The 17,610-nt window shown below is 41.3% G+C and overlaps 1 protein-coding gene across 1 annotated transcript in view; it reads right to left on the bottom strand.

Annotated features, from left to right (window-relative positions):
• The window catches only part of ANTXRL (ANTXR like), a 65,583-nt gene that overhangs the window by 21,371 nt on the left and 26,602 nt on the right, over nt 1-17,610 (bottom strand). Inside the window, exons 2-5 of the mRNA XM_045068961.1 lie at nt 6,937-7,008; nt 5,479-5,550; nt 973-1,054; nt 837-870 (exon numbers count right to left, since the gene is read on the bottom strand). Of these exons, the coding sequence (XP_044924896.1) occupies nt 837-870; nt 973-1,054; nt 5,479-5,550; nt 6,937-7,008 (260 nt within the window). The remainder of the gene's footprint in view (nt 1-836; nt 871-972; nt 1,055-5,478; nt 5,551-6,936; nt 7,009-17,610) is intronic.

Genomic DNA, 17,610 nt, shown 5'->3' with positions numbered 1-17,610 from the left:
AGCCTCCCTCTGGCCCTTCCTACTGAACCGTCACTATGACCAGACGTACGACCCTTGCTCTGAAAGGTAACTCCAGCTACTTTACTGCACAAGCATCAGCCTTTCAGTTGAGCAAAGGGACGGACAGCCAGACTCAACTGTACCAGATGTCCCGCAGGGCAGTGGACAGCCTGGCTCTGGCTCAGGGCAGTGCCCTCAGAAAGTCCTGCTCTTTCTGCGCACCTAGGGGTCCAGAAGACAAGGTAGAGACTCTCGGGCTGTGGACCCCATGGCCAGCTCAGTGCACTTCCCCACCAGGCCCACACTTCCTTCCCGGCAAGGGCTGTAACCCTGCAGTCTAGACGAAGACGGTTCTGAGCAGAGGACAGCCTTTTCCAGTGCTGGGGACACAGTCACAGGATGACATTAGCCAGAGGGAAGGAACCGAAGGGAAAGGAGCCAGGGCCAGAAATGTGGCGGAGACAAAGTGTGGGTAGCGAGGGTGAAATCCAGCGCTTTTTTTCTGAAAATGGAATCTTGTCTTCTCTCGGCCCCCTAGCTTTTTTGTTTTCTTGTTCAGGCAGCCCAAGTGTAGTTCAAGCACCTCTCAGTTACCACGAACCTAGAAGGTACATGTATGGCCCCATGTTACTCTGAGACACATCACTAGGGTTGGTTTTCATCCTCCCTGCACAGAGGAGGGACCCATGGCCCAGAGAGGACAGCACCTTGTTCCAAGAGTCAATGATAGTAAGGTCAGTGATAGTAAGTAAGACGAGTGTCTGCACCAGACCTCCCTGAGGCTCAGGCCTGCTCTGCCCCACACCTGCCCACAGTGAAGTCACCAAGCAACTTACCTTTAGTGTTTTCTTGTTCAATCTGCTCATTTGCCTGCAAGGAAATGAAGGAGTATTGGGGGAGGGCAGTGGGAGGACCCAGGAACACTCTAAGAACTCCATAAAGCAGAAATCCTCAGAACTCTAGTTTCAGTACCATTTTAAATCCTTCCTGCATGTTTGTGGCTCCCGAAGGCACTACATTCTGGAGTTGAGCAAGACTGTCACGTATTTCATTTCTGAAAAAAATCAGAAAAGGGGTTGTGGTGGTATGAGGTGTGGATTATTCAAACGAGTCCAAGCTAACCCTCATGCAGTGCTGGTGGGAATGGAAAGTAGTGCAGCCATGCTGGGAAACAGTGTGAACATTCCTCAAAAAATTAAAAATAGAATTGCCATATGATCCATTAATTCCACAATGGGGTATTTACCCAAAGAAAATGAAAACATTGACTCAAAAAGATATCTGCACCTTCATGTTTACTGCAAAATTATTTACAAAAGTCATGATATGGAAGCAACTCAAGTGTCTAATGATAGATGAATGGATAAAGAAAGTTTGGTTTATGTCATCTAGGAATATTATTCAGCCATAAAAACCATGAGGTCTTGCCATTTACAAAAACATGGATGGATCTGAAGTTATTATGCTAAATGATTGAGTCAGATAGAAAAATACATGATTTAACTTATATGTGAAATCAAAAAACAAAACAAAGAAGCAGCAATCAAACAAAAAAGCAGGAATAGACTCATTAACATAGAGAACTATCTGACGGTTGCCAGAGGGGTAGGGGTTGGAGGGAGGGTTAAAATGGGTCAAGATGAGTGAGAAAAAAAATCACAGGGATGAAAGGTAGAGCATAAAGAATATAGTCTATGATACTGTAACGATGTTGTATGGTGATAAATGGTAGCTACACTTGTGGTGAGTGTAACATATGTATAGAATTGTGCAATCACTATACTACACTACATCTAATATAACTTTGTGTGTCAGCTATACTTCAAAAAAAGAAGAAGAAGAAGAAGAAGAAGAAGAAGAAGAAGAAGAAGAAGAAGAAGAAGAAGAAGAAGAAGAAGAAGAAGAAGGAGGAGGAGGAGAAGAAGAAGGAGAAGAAGAAGAAAGAAAATCAAAATAAAGTAGCCCCAAGCCATCCTGGAGTCACCTTAGGGGACTTTAACCCTCCCCTCACCAAAATGGACAGATCATCTAAGCAAAAGATCAACAAGGAAATAAAAGCTTTAAGTGACACACTGGACCAGATAGATATCACATATATATCCAGAACATTCCATCCCCAAGCAACAGAATACACATTCTTCTCCAGTGCACATGGAGCATTCTCCAGAAGAGATGACATCCTGAGTCATAAATCAGGTCTCAGCTGGTACCAAAAGATTTGGGTCATTCCCTGCATATTTTTAGACCACAATGCTTTGAAACTAGAACTTAACCACAAGAGGAAAGTTGGAAGGAACTCAAATGCATGGAGGCTAAAGAGCATCCTTCTAAAGAATGAATGGGTGTGGTGCAAAAATAATGAATACTGTTATGCTGAAAATAAAAAAAAAAAAGAATGAATGGATCAACCAGGAAATTAAGGGAGAATTTTAAAAATTCATGGAAACAAATGAAAATGAAAACACAATTGTTCAAAATCTTTGGGATGCATCAAAGACAGTAAGGAGAGTATATAGCAATACAAACCTTTTTCAAGAAAGAAGAAAGGCCTCAAATACACAACCTAACCCTACACCTAAAGGAGCTGGAGAAAAAAACAGTGAAAAAAAAATCTGAAAGGTGGTTAAGTGTAATTGGGGCTTGATATTAAAGGCAGCCACAAGCTGTTCTGAAGCCACTGTGCTGAGTGTCAGCCACTGGCTGGGGCAGGACACAAGCCAAGTAGCCCAGTCATGACCTTTGGCCCTCTGTCCTTGATATTGACAGGCCATGTTCAGGCCTCTTCTGTCTTCCATCGGGTGAGAATATGGTGGGAGATGCTGCTTTGCTAGTCCCATGAGTATGGCCTGGCTTTCTCTGCAATCATCACTGTCTTGGGCACACAGACTTGGGGGACCCCCCAAGACCCAGGGTGAATGTGGGGCACACCCATGGAGGTGTCACTGTAAATCCCACTCACAATGTGATGGGCAGGATTTCTAGAAGCTACCAGATCCCTCAGGAAGGCACACTATCCTCCAACAGGTAAGGCTGAGTTTTGAAAAGTTGTTCTGCTGATTGATGCTCCTGCTCTGTCCCATCCTCCACTGCCAAAGATCCCTGAGGTTGACATGGTCTCCCCAAGCTTCTTTCCCTTCTGGACTGGTGCTAAAGGAAGTAGCAAGCTGCTTCGTGAGCACACTAGGGCTCCTGAGTTCATGTGCTCCTGAAAAAGGCCAAAGCCTGAAGCGGCTCTGAGGAGTGATCCCTTAGCTGCCATGGGTCTGTGGCCAGACAACTGCTGTGAAGGCAGATCTCATGGGTGGGATGGGGACACAGGAGAGGCTGGGGGTTTGTTCAGGCTAATCTCATATGACGAGCTGGGCTGGCATAGCCAGTCTAGGAGTGTGTGGACCCGAGAAGGCTTCTCACTGTGGAGAGTGCAGGTGTTGCTATGGGGGAGACCTGAGAGCCCCAGGTCCAGCCCCACCCAGCCCAGCCCACCCAACCCAGGAGGTGAGGCCTGGGACCTGGGGCCAGTGGAAGCCACACCAGTCTAGCAGAAGCACTCTCCCCTTCTCTCTCATCAAACACTGGAAGATTTGTATTTTGTGACAGCATCCCAAATATGGGGGAACTGTCATCTCTTACCACTGTCTAGCCCAATAGGCTTCCTCCAGGGAGTGCTGCCCCTCTGGCCCTACTCCCAGCTCTGTCCGTGAGAGGGACACCAGGCTCCTTGTCCCCTAGCAGTCTCTCTTCCTCTTTAATACCTGTCTCAACTCCTTGGAGCCTCTCCATCTCTCTCCTGTTGTCACCCTCCTGGGCAACACTTCTGGGTATTTCTAGCTTCTGGGCCATCTGGCTTCTCCAACATCCAGATGAAACCCCTCTTGGACTATGTCTTCTCAGCCTACTCGATTCTAGCAGGACAGGCTCAGAAAGCACCAAGCAAGGTTCTAGCCTTGTCCTACATTCTCTGCAGAACCCCCAGAGTCACACTTGTATTAGGTAACATTGTCCCCTCCAGGATTTTCTCTGAATGTCAGGGTCCACCTGGGCTCTCAGCCATAGGCCTCCTCAACTCCTAGGCAGTGGGGCACGTTTGGGAAAGCCTAGTCTCAGGTGGAGCTTAACTCCAGTCAAGATTCTCTGGGTTTCTCAGGAGTTGACAGCCTTAGGACCCTGATCTGAGTGTGAGCTCTCTTCTCAGCTGCACACCTGGTCCCATCTCATTTCACATCTTTTCCACTCCTCTGGGTACACTGCCACTCCTGAAACCTCGTTTGTGGAAGACGTCATGTTTTCTGTCCAGAGAAAACCAGGAGGCCCTCCCTAAGCACCCACACAGCTTCTCACATCTGAGCCCTGAGACTCCCACCTTAGAGAAGGCAGAAGACTTCCCCGCCCCAGTGACAGCTCTTCCACAAGAGCCCCCTGTCCAACAGCCATGCATCTCTCTGCCACTTGCCAGCATCACCCTCAATGGACTTGATTCCTTCCACTCAGCTCATATCCACTCAGGTCTCTCTGTTCTAAACACATAACCACGCATATGCACAAATCTGTGTCTCCACTAATGCTTGGAGCAGCCATCCCACTCCCCGCTTTTCTTGGAGTCAGAGATGAGAGTGCTGTCTGTATGCACTGACATCATGACACCCTTCTCCTGCAGTCTGGTTGTTCTTGCTCACTCTGCTGCTCCTGGCTTCTCTCCATGGTCCTGAATGGTGGCTTTGTGACTCAAACTCTGGCACCCATCCAGTCCTAAGGATATTCACCCTCTCTTTGCTGCTTAACTTTCTCTGTGTTGTGTTCCAATCATTTGTGCCCTCAAGAATCTTAACTTCCTTAGCCAGCTACTCAGAAGCTCTATAACTCCCTTCTTCTAGGCTTTTGGGCAAACTGTTGGCCCCACCGTGGCCCACCTAGGCTTTGGGCATGTCATGTCTTTCTCAATTCTGATGTTCAGGACCCTACTCATGGGCTCCCCTGTCTCAGACCCACCATGAAAGTAAGATCCCCTTCACTGAGACCATCAATAATTTGATGTTGCTCATACTTTCCTCCTTGGTTATGACTGTTTCACTGGCACCTCCACTGGCCCAGGGCAGAGAGTGACACATGACCACAAATCCTTAATGCAGTTCACTGTTTGTAAAGGAACCATACACCTGTTCTGTACCATCCTGGGAGTCCTCACAGCCAGTCTGTTCTAAGAAGATGGAAGAATGCACAAACAAAGAGTCAGGACAGGTGAAAGGTAGGGCTTAGGAGTGGTGATGATCTATTAGCACAGGGTGGCCAATGTCAGAGCAGCTGGGAGTCAGAAAGGGTTTGGGAGCCAGATCTGTGAGTCAGGGTGCACAATGAGGGTAGTGCCCAGCCTGCACTCCAGTGGGCTCCTCCCTGTGGTCTCAGGGAACTCATTTGGTCCCTGGCTCTTTCTGTAGTCCTACCCTCTGAGCCTGCCTTGGGGGTCACCATGTCAACACTTACCTGTCTGATGTGAGTTTCATGAGAGTGTGGCCCTCTGTGGAGTAGGTGATGAAAGACATCCGCACGTTTGGGCTGAGGAGGAAGAATGTGTGTGTGAGAAGTCATAGAAAGAGGCTCAAAATGAAGACAATGAGCAGCCAGGGAGGGGGTACATGACAGTTCCCCTGCTCTCGCCCTAATTCTTATCCTTTGGGGCCCATTTCCCAAACCCCAGAAATTCCCAAAACTTTAGTAAGGAATTCAGAGACCTGTAAGATATCTGGCCTTTCTGGAAGAGTGTGCCAGAATGGCATCTTGATCCATCCTTACCTCACAACACCCAATAGTGTTTTTCTGTCAGTCTGTTCTCTCTTTTTTTCTCTCTTATGGACATGTGTGTGCAGGTGCACACACACACACACACACACACACAAACACACAGAGGCACTCACACAGGCAGCTGCATTTACAAGGAGACAGAGAAACACCTGCACACTCGTGCAGGAGGATCTCCCACATGACCTCTCTTCTCTAACATTCTTTGGAACATCATTGTCCTTCCTTTCTTGCCTGTTTTCCCCACTTCTTCCCTCCTCCTTTCAAAGAAATTATTTTCCCTCTTGGCAGCCATTCATCTACATCCCTCCTGGCCTGTATCCCTACATCTCTACATCCCTCCAGGCTTTCCTGCTCCTGGCCATTGTCTTCTGGTATGCTGACTCTCATTATCCTTGGCTAAATTGGTACCATAGGTCTCTAGCTGAATTCCCTACTTCTCTTGGCTCTTGTTTCCACTCATTTTACCCATTTCTGTCAGACTTTTCTTCCTAATACACAACCTTGATCATGTCAAACCCTTCAACAAGAACTATCTGTAGCTCCCTATTGCTCACAACATGAAACCTAGGCCACATGGCATGGCACTATGAGCTATTATGGCCTTGGCTCCAAGCCAACATGCCCAGTCTCGTCTCTTAGTCCCCTCTTGAGATAACCCTACTCTGCAGCCAAACAGACCACTCATTTCATAAGAAGTATTCTTGATGGTTCCTGTTGCCCTGTCTTTCCCATCCATCAAAACCTAGTTGATATTGCCACATCTTCTGGGAAGCCATCCTTGAATTAAAATTTTTCCTTTTTTCTGTAAGCTTTCATATAAGTCCTTTGCCTTTTTATTTTGGCCCCTGATGCCTTTAACCAGGTGTTTAATTACTGTGTTACTGGTTTTCCTGTTTCCTAATCTGTTAGGTACTCAGGGCATATTACCGTGTCTCCAGTAATATGGCCTGATTGTCAGGCAGGAGCCAAGTAAAGTTGCTGAGACCCTTGGAATCATTGTGATCTCTCCTTTCTTGCTTCAGAACTTCACTCTGGGCTCTGTGTTCTTGACTGGAGGGATTCCCATGCCCACTGAGTCTAAACAGCTCTGTAATATGTCTGGCAGAAGGAAACAACACTATTAACACAGAGAAGCCATACTTGTCAAACTTATTGACCAAATCTTCCACCATGTCATAGATGTCCATCCAGTTGTTGTTCACACTGCCTGACCTGAAAATGAAGAAACTCGAGTCAGAGAGATGAATCACATCTGTTGTGTAGGAACAGTTCCTGTCCTCTCTGCCTTCCTGCAGGACCTTTAGCAAACTCCTCACCTCTACTCTCCTCAACATAACCAAAGCCTGACACACATCCTCAGTGACCTAGTGGGTCTCCCTCATAGTGACTTTCATCAGTGTGAGTTGTGGGAAGGTTGTCTAACAGTATCTGTATGCTTGGGCTGAGGAACTTCAAAGGATGAGGGACTTGTGGTAGCAAACCAGGATGTATGGTCATGCTAGGTGGGGTCGTTGGACAAGAAACAAGGGAGGGTTCATTGGTTGGTAAAGTCTCCAGTGATTCTGATTTGTTGGCTTTCCTGGTTGCCATTGTCTCTCAGATGTCTGCTCCTCCCCTGCTCCTTGAAGGTGTCTGTGGTTGGGCTGGAGGCAGAGCTCTTGGGTACCACATCCCAACAAAATGCTCCTGGATTTTCCTTTATATCATTCCTTTGCCTCCTCTAGGCTATATCTAAAACTATCAGCAGGTGGTTTCTAACGAAGTCAGGATTATCATTCATGGAGTATGTATATAATAGACACTTTACAAGCTTGATTTCTAACTCCAGAACAGCCCTATGATATCAGCAGTATTCCCATTTTACAGATGAGACTCTCAGGTTATGGCATTTGCCACAATATTAATAGTGAGCATGGATCTGAATGCAGATCTATCTTTAAAACCCATGCTCTACCCATTACACTAGGCAGATCAAGGTGACTCTGGTTGAGTAAGAAAGTACTAGACTCTGACAACCAACCCAAATGCAGACTTCTTTTTAGAAGCTTCCATGTTAAAGTGCAAGACAACATCCTTAATTAATGGAAACCCTGTCCACTCTCCTTCTCATTACTTTTCTCTCCTGTTTTCCCCCTGAGTGAAGAGGATATTTCAAAGAAGATTTATAGGAAATAAGAATCTTCAACTCACCCACCTACTCTGGAGAAGTTTCCAGTTTGTGATGATTTTGAAGAAAGGTTTAGACTCCAGAAACCTTTAGATCAACGTGAGTGCTCCTGGGCAGTGGAAAATACTGCAGGGACAATCAGGCCACTAGGAAGGAGGCAATATGGAACAGCAACTATGTGGGCTTCCAGCACACAGAGCTCCAATCCTGTTCTAGTGTCTCACTCTTAAATGAGAATGAAGAGCACCAGCAGACGTTTGAAGACATCTCCATCATCGAAGCTTGAGGCCAAAACACACTAATGATATAACTATGCTGGAAGAATGGAAAGGATGGGGGGAAGTCATGTAGAGAGCCTAAGCTGTAAGAAAGACAAATTCTCTCCCTCAGAAGACAATAGAGAGTTAGTAAATCTCAAACAGCAACAAACAGCATCAGTACTAGCATAGGATTAGAAACAGCATAATACTAGACAAAAAAATCTGCAAAATGACAGATAAAAAACAAGACCCAGCTACTTGCTGCCTACCAGAGATTTGTTCAGGTTTAAAGATACATGTAGGTTCAATATGAAGGGACTGGAGGTATTCCATGCAAGTAGAACATAAAAAATTATAGTTACACTTATATCAGACAAAATAGACTTTAAGCCAAAAAATAGGAACAGAATCAAAGAAAGTTATCATATAATGATAAAAGAGTAAATACATCAAGATGATACAAAAATCATAAATATATACATACACAACAAGAGCACCTAAATATATTAAGCAATATTAACAGATCTGAAGGAAGGAAAGGTAACAACACAAAAATAGCAACTTTAATACCCTAGGTTCCAGTGATGGGTAGATCATCTAGACAGAAAAGCAACAAGAAAGTCTTGGAATTGAACCATACTATGGCCAAGTGGACTTAAAAGACATATATAAAACATTTCAATCAACTGTTGCAGAATACACATCCTTTTCAAGTCCACACAGATTATTCTCCAGGATAGATCCTATGATAGGACACCAAACAAGTCTTAGCAAATTTTTTTTTTTTTTTGGCCTGTGGTAACACAGAAAATTTACATTCAATTTATTCTTTCAAGTGCTTTATAAGAAGCACATCACTTTGTCTTTACTGAAAAAATTTTTTTTAATTTTTTATTTTTTATAAACATATATTTTTATCCCCAGGGGTACAGGTCTGTGAATCACCAGGTTTACACACTTCACAGCACTCACCAAATCACATACCCTCCCCAATGTCCATAATCCCACCCCCTTCTCCCAAACCCCCTCCCCCCGGCAACCCTCAGTTTGTTTTGTGAGATTAAGAGTCACTTATGGTTTGTCTCCCTCCCAATCCCATCTTGTTTCATTTATTCTTCTTCTACCCACTTAAGCCTCCATGTTGCATCACCACTTCCTCATATCAGGGAGATCATATGATAGTTGTCTTTCTCTGCTTGACTTATTTTGCTAAGCATGATACGCTCTAGTTCCATCCATGTTGTTGCAAATGGCAAGATTTCGTTTCTTTTGATGGCTGCATAGTATTCCATTGTGTATATATACCACATCTTCTTGATCCATTCATCTGTTGATGGGCATCTAGGTTCTTTCCATAGTTTGGCTGTTGTGGACATTGCTGCTATAAACATTCGGGTGCATGTGCCCCTTTGGATCACTACATTTGTATCTTTAGGGTAAATACCCAATAGTGCAATTGCTGGGTCATAGGGCAGTTCTATTTTCAACATTTTGAGGAACCTCCATGCTGTTTTCCAGAGTGGCTGCACCAGCTTGCATTCCCACCAACAGTGTAGGAGGGTTCCCCTTTCTCCGCATCCTCGCCAGCGTCTGTCATTTCCTGACTTGTTGATTTTAGCCATTCTGACTGGTGTGAGGTGATCTCTCATTGTGGTTTTGATTTGTATTTCCCTGATGCCGAGTGATATGGAGCACTTTTTCATGTGTCTGTTGGCCATCTGGATGTCTTCTTTGCAGAAATGTCTGTTCATGTCCTCTGCCCATTTCTTGATTGGATTATTTGTTCTTTGGGTGTTGAGTTTGCTAAGTTCTTTATAGATTCTGGACACTCGTCCTTTATCTGATATGTCGTTTGCAAATATCTTCTCCCATTCTGTCAGTTGTCTTTTGATTTTGTTAACTGTTTCCTTTGCTGTGCAAAAGCTTTTGATCTTGATGAAATCCCAATAGTTCATTTTTGCCCTTGCTTCCCTTGCCTTTTGCGTTGTTCCTAGGAAGATGTTGCTGCGGCAGAGGTCGAAGAGGTTGCTGCCCGTGTTCTCCTCAAGGATTTTGATGGATTCCTTTCGTACATTGAGGTCCTTCATCCATTTTGAGTCTATTTTTGTGTGTGGTGTAAGGAAATGGTCCAATTTCATTTTTCTGCATGTGGCTGTCCAATTTTCCCAGCACCATTTATTGAAGAGGCTGTCTTTTTTCCATTGGATATTCTTTCCTGCTTTGTCGAAGATTAGTTGACCATAGATTTGAGGGTCTATTTCTGGGCTCTCTATTCTGTTCCATTGATCTATGTGTCTGTTTTGGTGCCAGTACCATGCTGTCTTGATGATGACAGCTTTGTAATAGAGCTTGAAGTCCGGAATTGTGATGCCACCAACGTTGGCTTTCTTTTTCAATATCCCTTTGGCTATTCGAGGTCTTTTCTGGTTCCATATAAATTTTAGCATTATTTGTTCCATTTCTTTGAAAAAGATGGATGGTACTTTGATAGGAATTGCATTAAATGTGTAGATTGCTTTAGGTAGCATAGACATTTTCACAATATTTATTCTTCCAATCCAGGAGCATGGAACATTTTTCCATTTCTTTGTGTCTTCCTCAATTTCTTTCATGAGTACTTTATAGTTTTCTGAGTATAGATTCTGTGTCTCTTTGGTTAGGTTTATTCCTAGGTATCCTATGGTTTTGGATGCAATTGTAAATGGGATTGACTCCTTAATTTCCCTTTCTTCTGTCTTGCTGTTGGTGTAGAGAAATGCAACTGATTTCTGTGCATTGATTTTATATCCTGACACTTTACTGAATTCCTGTATAAGTTCTAGCAGTTTTGGAGTGGAGTCTTTTGGGTTTTCCACATAGAGTATCATATCATCTGCGAAGAGTGATAATTTGACTTCTTCTTTGCCGATTTGGATGCCTTTAATTTCCTTTTGTTGTCTGATTGCTGAGGCTAGGACCTCTAGTACGATGTTGAATAGCAGTGGTGATAATGGACATCCCTGCCGTGTTCCTGACCTTAGCGGAAAAGCTTTCAGTTTTTCTCCATTGAGAATGATATTTGCGGTGGGTTTTTCATAGATGGCTTTGATGATATTGAGGTATGTGCCCTCTATCCCTACACTTTGAAGAGTTTTGATCAGGAAGGGATGTTGTACTTTGTCAAATGCTTTTTCAGCATCTATTGAGAGTATCATATGGTTCTTGTTCTTTCTTTTATTGATGTGTTGTATCACATTGACTGATTTGCGGATGTTGAACCAACCTTGCAGCCCTGGAATAAATCCCACTTGGTCGTGGTGAATAATCTTTTTAATGTACTGTTGAATCCTATTGGCTAGTATTTTGTTGAGTATTTTCGCATCTGTGTTCATCAAGGATATCGGTCTATAGCTCTCTTTTTTGGTGGGATCCTTGTCTGGTTTTGGGATCAAGGTGATGCTGGCCTCATAAAATGAGTTTGGAAGTTTTCCTTCCATTTCTATTTTTTGGAACAGTTTCAGGAGAATAGGAATTAGTTCTTCTTTAAATGTTTGGTAGAATTCCCCCGGGAAGCCGTCTGGCCCTGGGCTTTTGTTTGTTTGGAGATTTTTAATGACTGTTTCAATCTCCTTACTGGTTATGGGTCTGTTCAGGCTTTCTATTTCTTCCTGGTTCAGTTGTGGTAGTTTATATGTTTCTAGGAATGCATCCATTTCTTCCAGATTGTCAAATTTATTGCCGTAGAGTTGCTCATAGTATGTTCTTATAATAGTTTGTATTTCTTTGGTGTTAGTTGTGATCTCTCCTCTTTCATTCATGATTTTATTTATTTGGGTCCTTTCTCTTTTCTTTTTGATAAGTCGGGCCAGGGGTTTATCAATTTTATTAATTCTTTCAAAGTACCAGCTCCTAGTTTCGTTGATTTGTTCTATTGTTTTTTTGGTTTCTATTTCATTGATTTCTGCTCTGATCTTTATGATTTCTCTTCTCCTGCTGGGCTTAGGGTTTCTTTCTTGTTCTTTCTCCAGCTCCTTTAGGTGTAGGGTTAGGTTGTGTACCTGAGACCTTTCTTGTTTCTTGAGAAAGGCTTGTACCGCTATATATTTTCCTCTCAGGACTGCCTTTGTTGTGTCCCACAGATTTTGAACCGTTGTATTTTCATTATCATTTGTTTCCATGATTTTTTTCAATTCTTCTTTAATTTCCGGGTTGACCCATTCATTCTTTTGAAGGATACTGTTTAGTCTCCATGTATTTGGGTTCTTTCCAAACTTCCTTTTGTGGTTGAGTTCTAGCTTTAGAGCATTGTGGTCTGAAAATATGCAGGGAATGATCCCAATCTTTTGATACCGGTTGAGTCATGATTTAGGACCGAGGATGTGATCTATTCTGGAGAATGTTCCATGTGCACTAGAGAAGAATGTGTATTCTGTTGCTTTGGGATGAAATATTCTGAATATATCTGTGATGTCCATCTGGTCCAGTGTGTCGTTTAAGGCCTTTATTTCCTTGCTGATCTTTTGCTTGGATGACCTGTCCATTTCAGTGAGGGGAGTGTTAAAGTCCCCTACTATTATTGTATTATTGTTGATGTGTTTCTTTGATTTTGTTATTAATTGGTTTATATAGTTGGCTGCTCCCACATTGGGGGCATAGATATTTAAAATTGTTAAATCTTCTTGTTGGACAGACCCTTTGAGTATGATATAGTGTCCTTCCTCATCTCTTATTATAGTCTTTGGCTTAAAATCTAATTGATCTGATATAAGGATTGCCACTCCTGCTTTCTTCTGATGTCCATTAGCATGGTAAATTCTTTTCCACCCCCTCACTTTAAATCTGGAGGTATCTTCGGGTTTAAAATGTGTTTCTTGGAGGCAACATATAGATGGGTTTTGTTTTTTTATCCATTCTGATACCCTGTGTCTTTTGACAGGGGCATTTAGCCCATTCACATTCAGGGTAACTATTGAGAGATATGAACTTAGTGCCATTGTACTGCCTGTAAGGTGACTGTTACTGTATATGGTCTCTGTTCCTTTCTGATCTACCACTTGTAGGCTCTCTCTTTGCTTAGAGGACCCCTTTCAATATTTCCTGTAGAGCTGGTTTGGTATTTGCAAATTCTTTCAGTTGTTGTTTGTCCTGGAAGCTTTTAATCTCTCCTTCTATTTTCAATGATAGCCTAGCTGGATATAGTATTCTTGGCTGCATGTTTTTCTCATTTAGTGCTCTGAAAATATCATGCCAGCTCTTTCTGGCCTGCCAGGTCTCTGTGGATAAGTCAGCTGCCAATCTAATATTTTTACCATTGTATGTTACAGACTTCTTTTCCCGGGCTGCTTTCAGGATTTTCTCTTTGTCACTGAGACTTGTAAATTTTACTATTAGGTGACGGGGTGTGGGCCTATTCTTATTGATTTTGAGGGGCGTTCTCTGAACCTCCTGAATTTTGATGCTCGTTCCCTTTGCCATATTGGGGAAATTCTCCCCAATAATTCTCTCTAGTACACCTTCTACTCCCCTCTCTCTTTCTTCTTCTTCTGGAATCCCAATTATTCTAATATTGTTTCGTCTTATGGTGTCACTTATTTCTCGAATTCTCCCCTCGTGGTCCAGTAGCTGTTTGTCCCTCTTTTGCTCAGCTTCTTTATTCTCTATCATTTGGTCTTCTATATCACTAATTCTTTCTTCTGCCTCATTTATCCTAGCAGTTAGAGCCTCCATTTTTGATTGCACCTCATTAATAGCTTTTATGATTTCAACTTGGTTAGATTTTAGTTCTTTTATTTCTCCAGAAAGGGCTTTTATATCTCTCGAGAGGGTTTCTCTAATATCTTCCATGCCTTTTTTGAGCCTGGCTAGAACCTTGAGAATTGTCATTCTGAACTCTAGATCTGACATATTACTGATGTCTGTATTGATTAGGTCCCTAGCCTTCGGTACTGCCTCTTGTTCTTTTTTTTGTGTTGAATTTTTACGTCTTGTCATTTTGTCCAGATAAGAGTAGATGAAGGGGCAAGTAAAATACTAAAAGGGTGGCAACAACCCCAGGAAAATATGCTTTAACCAAATTAGAAGAGATCCAAAATCGTGAGTGGGGAGAAAGGGGATAAAAAGAGGTTCAAAAAGGAAGAAAGAAAAAAAAAAAACAAAAAGAAAAGAAAAAAAAAGAAAAGAAAAGAATTTTTAAAAAAAGAAAACGCCTTTCAGAAAGTGGTTGTTTTTCTGTTTCCAGAATTGCTGTTCTTCTTCTCTTCGATCTGCCGATGGATTTTCAGGTGTTTGCAATCTTTAGATAAGCTATCTAGCTGATCTCTGGCTAGCTGAAGCAGTCTCAGCTTGCTACTTCTCCGCCATCTTGACTCCTCCAGTCTTAGCAAATTTAAGAAGATTTAAGTCATAGCTGTCTTTTTGAACAACATGGAATAAAAAACAAGAGACAATCTGGAAAACAAACATATATTTATGGAAATTAAACATGACCAATGAGTCAAAGAAGATTAGAATGGGAAAAAGAAACAAATAGAAGAAAAAATCCTAATGGAAACTAATGGGAATGGAAACAAATAGCAAAACCTATAGAATACTGCAGAAGCAGTTCTGAGAGGAAAATGAATAATGAGGAATGCATATATTAAGGAATTAGCAAAATGTCAAATAAAATATCTTACTTTATCTTACTTTACATGTCAAGGAACGAGAAAAAAAAAAAAGAACCAATAAATCCCAAAGTTAGCAGAGAACAAAATAAAAAAGGTGCTGAAATAAATAAATTTAATTTAGAAAGAGGAGATATTGCAACTGATACTACAGAAATACTTAGAATCATAAGAAATTAGTCAGAGTTATTATACATCCATGAATTAGATAACCTACAGCAAATGGATAAATTCCTAGAGACATGCAATGTGCCAAAACTGAAACAAAAAGAAGCATAACTTTTGTAGCAACATGGACAGGACTGGAAGAGATAATGCTGAGTGAAATAAGTCAAGCAGAGAGAGTCAATTATCATATGGTTTCACTTATTTGTGGAGCATAACAAATAGCATGGAGGACATGGGGAGTTAGAGAGGAGAAGGGAGTTGGGGGAAACTGGAAGGGGAGGTGAACCATGAGAGACTATGGACTCTGAAAAACAATCTGAGGGTTTTGAAGGGGCAGGGGGTGGGAGGTTGGGTACCAGGTGGTGGGTATTATAGAGGGCAGGGATTGCATGGAGCACTGGGTGTGGTGTAAAAATAATGAATACTGTTATGCTGAAAATTTAAAGTAAATTAAAAAAAATCTGAATAGACCTATAGACCTAGTAAAGAGATTGTATCAGTAATTATAAATTTCCCAGAAGAGAAAAGCCTGGGACCAGAAGGTTTTGTAGGTTGAAATGAACAAACATTTAATGAAGAGTTAACACCAATCTCTCCCAAACACTTCAAAAAAATTGAAGAACAACTTCAGACTCATTCTATGAGATCTGCATTATCCAAAAATCAAAGCCATACTAATACTTCAAGTACAGATCAATAACCCATATGAATATGGATGCAAAAATCCTCAGCAAAAGAATCTAGCAAACTGAATTTAACAACATATTAAAAGATTTATATTCCATGACCAACTAGGATGTATTTCCACAATGGAAACATGGTTCAATGCAAAAATAAAACAATGTAATTAACAGAATAGAATATGATAGGCTTAATAGATCAAAAAAGAAACAAATTCCATGATCATTCCAATTTATGAGGAAAACCATTTGAAAAAATGAACATATGTCACAAAAATGCTCTGTTTAGGAATGAGAGAAAAGTTCTATGATAAGCATAATAAGAGCCATATATGAAAAACCCATAGCTGACATATCAGTGGTGAAAGACTAAAAGCTTTTCCTAAGATCAAAAGTAATACAAAAATGCCCAGTTCCATCATTTCAGTTCAATAGAGTATTGGAAGTTCTAGCTGGATCAATTAGTCAAGGACAAGAAATAAAGGCATCCATATTGAAAGGGAAAATGTAAAATTGTCTCTGTTCTTGGACAATATGATCTTACATGTAGAAAACCCCATAGATTCCATACACACAAAAACTGTTTGACTAATAAAAGAAATTAGCAAAGTTACAGGATACAGAATTAACATTAAAAAATCAGTTACATTTTGATATGCACTAACAATGAACATTCCAAAAAGGAAATTAAGAAAACAAATCCATTTATAATATCATCAAACAGAACAAAATACTTGTGAATAAATTTAATCAAAGAGGCAGAAGACTAGTACATTGAAAACTATAATACATGGCTAAAAGAAATTTAAAAAGACTCAAATCATTGGAGGGACCTTACATATTCACTGGAAGACTTAATATCTTAAAGCTGGCAATAGTAGCCAAGGCCATCTATGGGCTTAGTGCAATCTTTATCAAAATCTCAGCATTTTTTTTTATTTTGGCAGAAACTGAACAATTCATTCTAAAATTCATATGGAATCTTAAGAGACCTCAGATATCTAAAAAACTTCTTGGGGTAACTGGGTGGCTTGGTTGGTTAAATGCCTAGCTCTTGGTCATGATCTCAGGATTATGGGATCAAGCCCTACAGAATCTTCCCTTAGCAGGAAGTCTGTCTGAGATTCTATTCCTCTGCCCAACCCCCTGCTTAAGCTTGTATGTGTGCACCCATGTACATGCTCTCTCTCTCATTCTCAAATAAATAAATAAGTCTTTTTTTCGCCAAATAAATAAATCTTAAAAAAAGGTCTTGAATAAAAACAAAGTTTGTGGACTCACATTTTCTGGTTTCAAAATTTATTACAAAGCTACAATAATCATTGTCTGAGAAATTTCCACTCCATTTTCCAGTGTGGCTGTACCAGTTTGCATTCCCACCAACAGTGTAAGTGGGTTCCCCTTTCTCCATATCCTTACCAAAACCTGTTGTTTACTGTGTTGTTAATTTTAGCCGTTCTGACCAGAGAGAGTTGATACCCCTTGTACTTTTGATTTGTATTACCCTGATGATGAATGATGTTGAACATCTTTTCATGGGCCCCTTGGCCATCTGGATGTCTTCTTTGGAAAGAAGTCTATTCATGCTATTTTGCCTAATTTCTAAACTGGATGACTTTTTTTTAAGTGTTCATTTGATAAGCTCTTTATGTGTTTTGGATCTTACCCTTTACTAGAGAGGTCATTTGCAAATATTTTCCCCTATCCCAAAGGTTGCCTTTTAGTTTAGTTGGTTGTTTCCTTCAATGTTTAGAAGGTTTTCCTCGTGATGAAGCTCAGATGCCTTATTTTAAATCTATTTTTTTAAGACTTTTGTACACTGGGTGTGGCGCATAAACAATGAATCTTGGAACACTGAAAAAATAAAATAAAATAAAATAATAAGATTTTTGTATAAC

This window comes from Mustela putorius, unplaced genomic scaffold (genome assembly GCF_011764305.1).
Source record: "Mustela putorius furo isolate JIRA1106 unplaced genomic scaffold, ASM1176430v1.1 tig00003909_pilon_pilon_pilon, whole genome shotgun sequence".
Classification (NCBI taxonomy): Eukaryota; Metazoa; Chordata; class Mammalia; order Carnivora; family Mustelidae; genus Mustela; species Mustela putorius.
The sequence above is the reverse complement of the archived record's forward strand: the minus strand, read 5'-3'. Positions and strand labels throughout refer to the sequence as shown.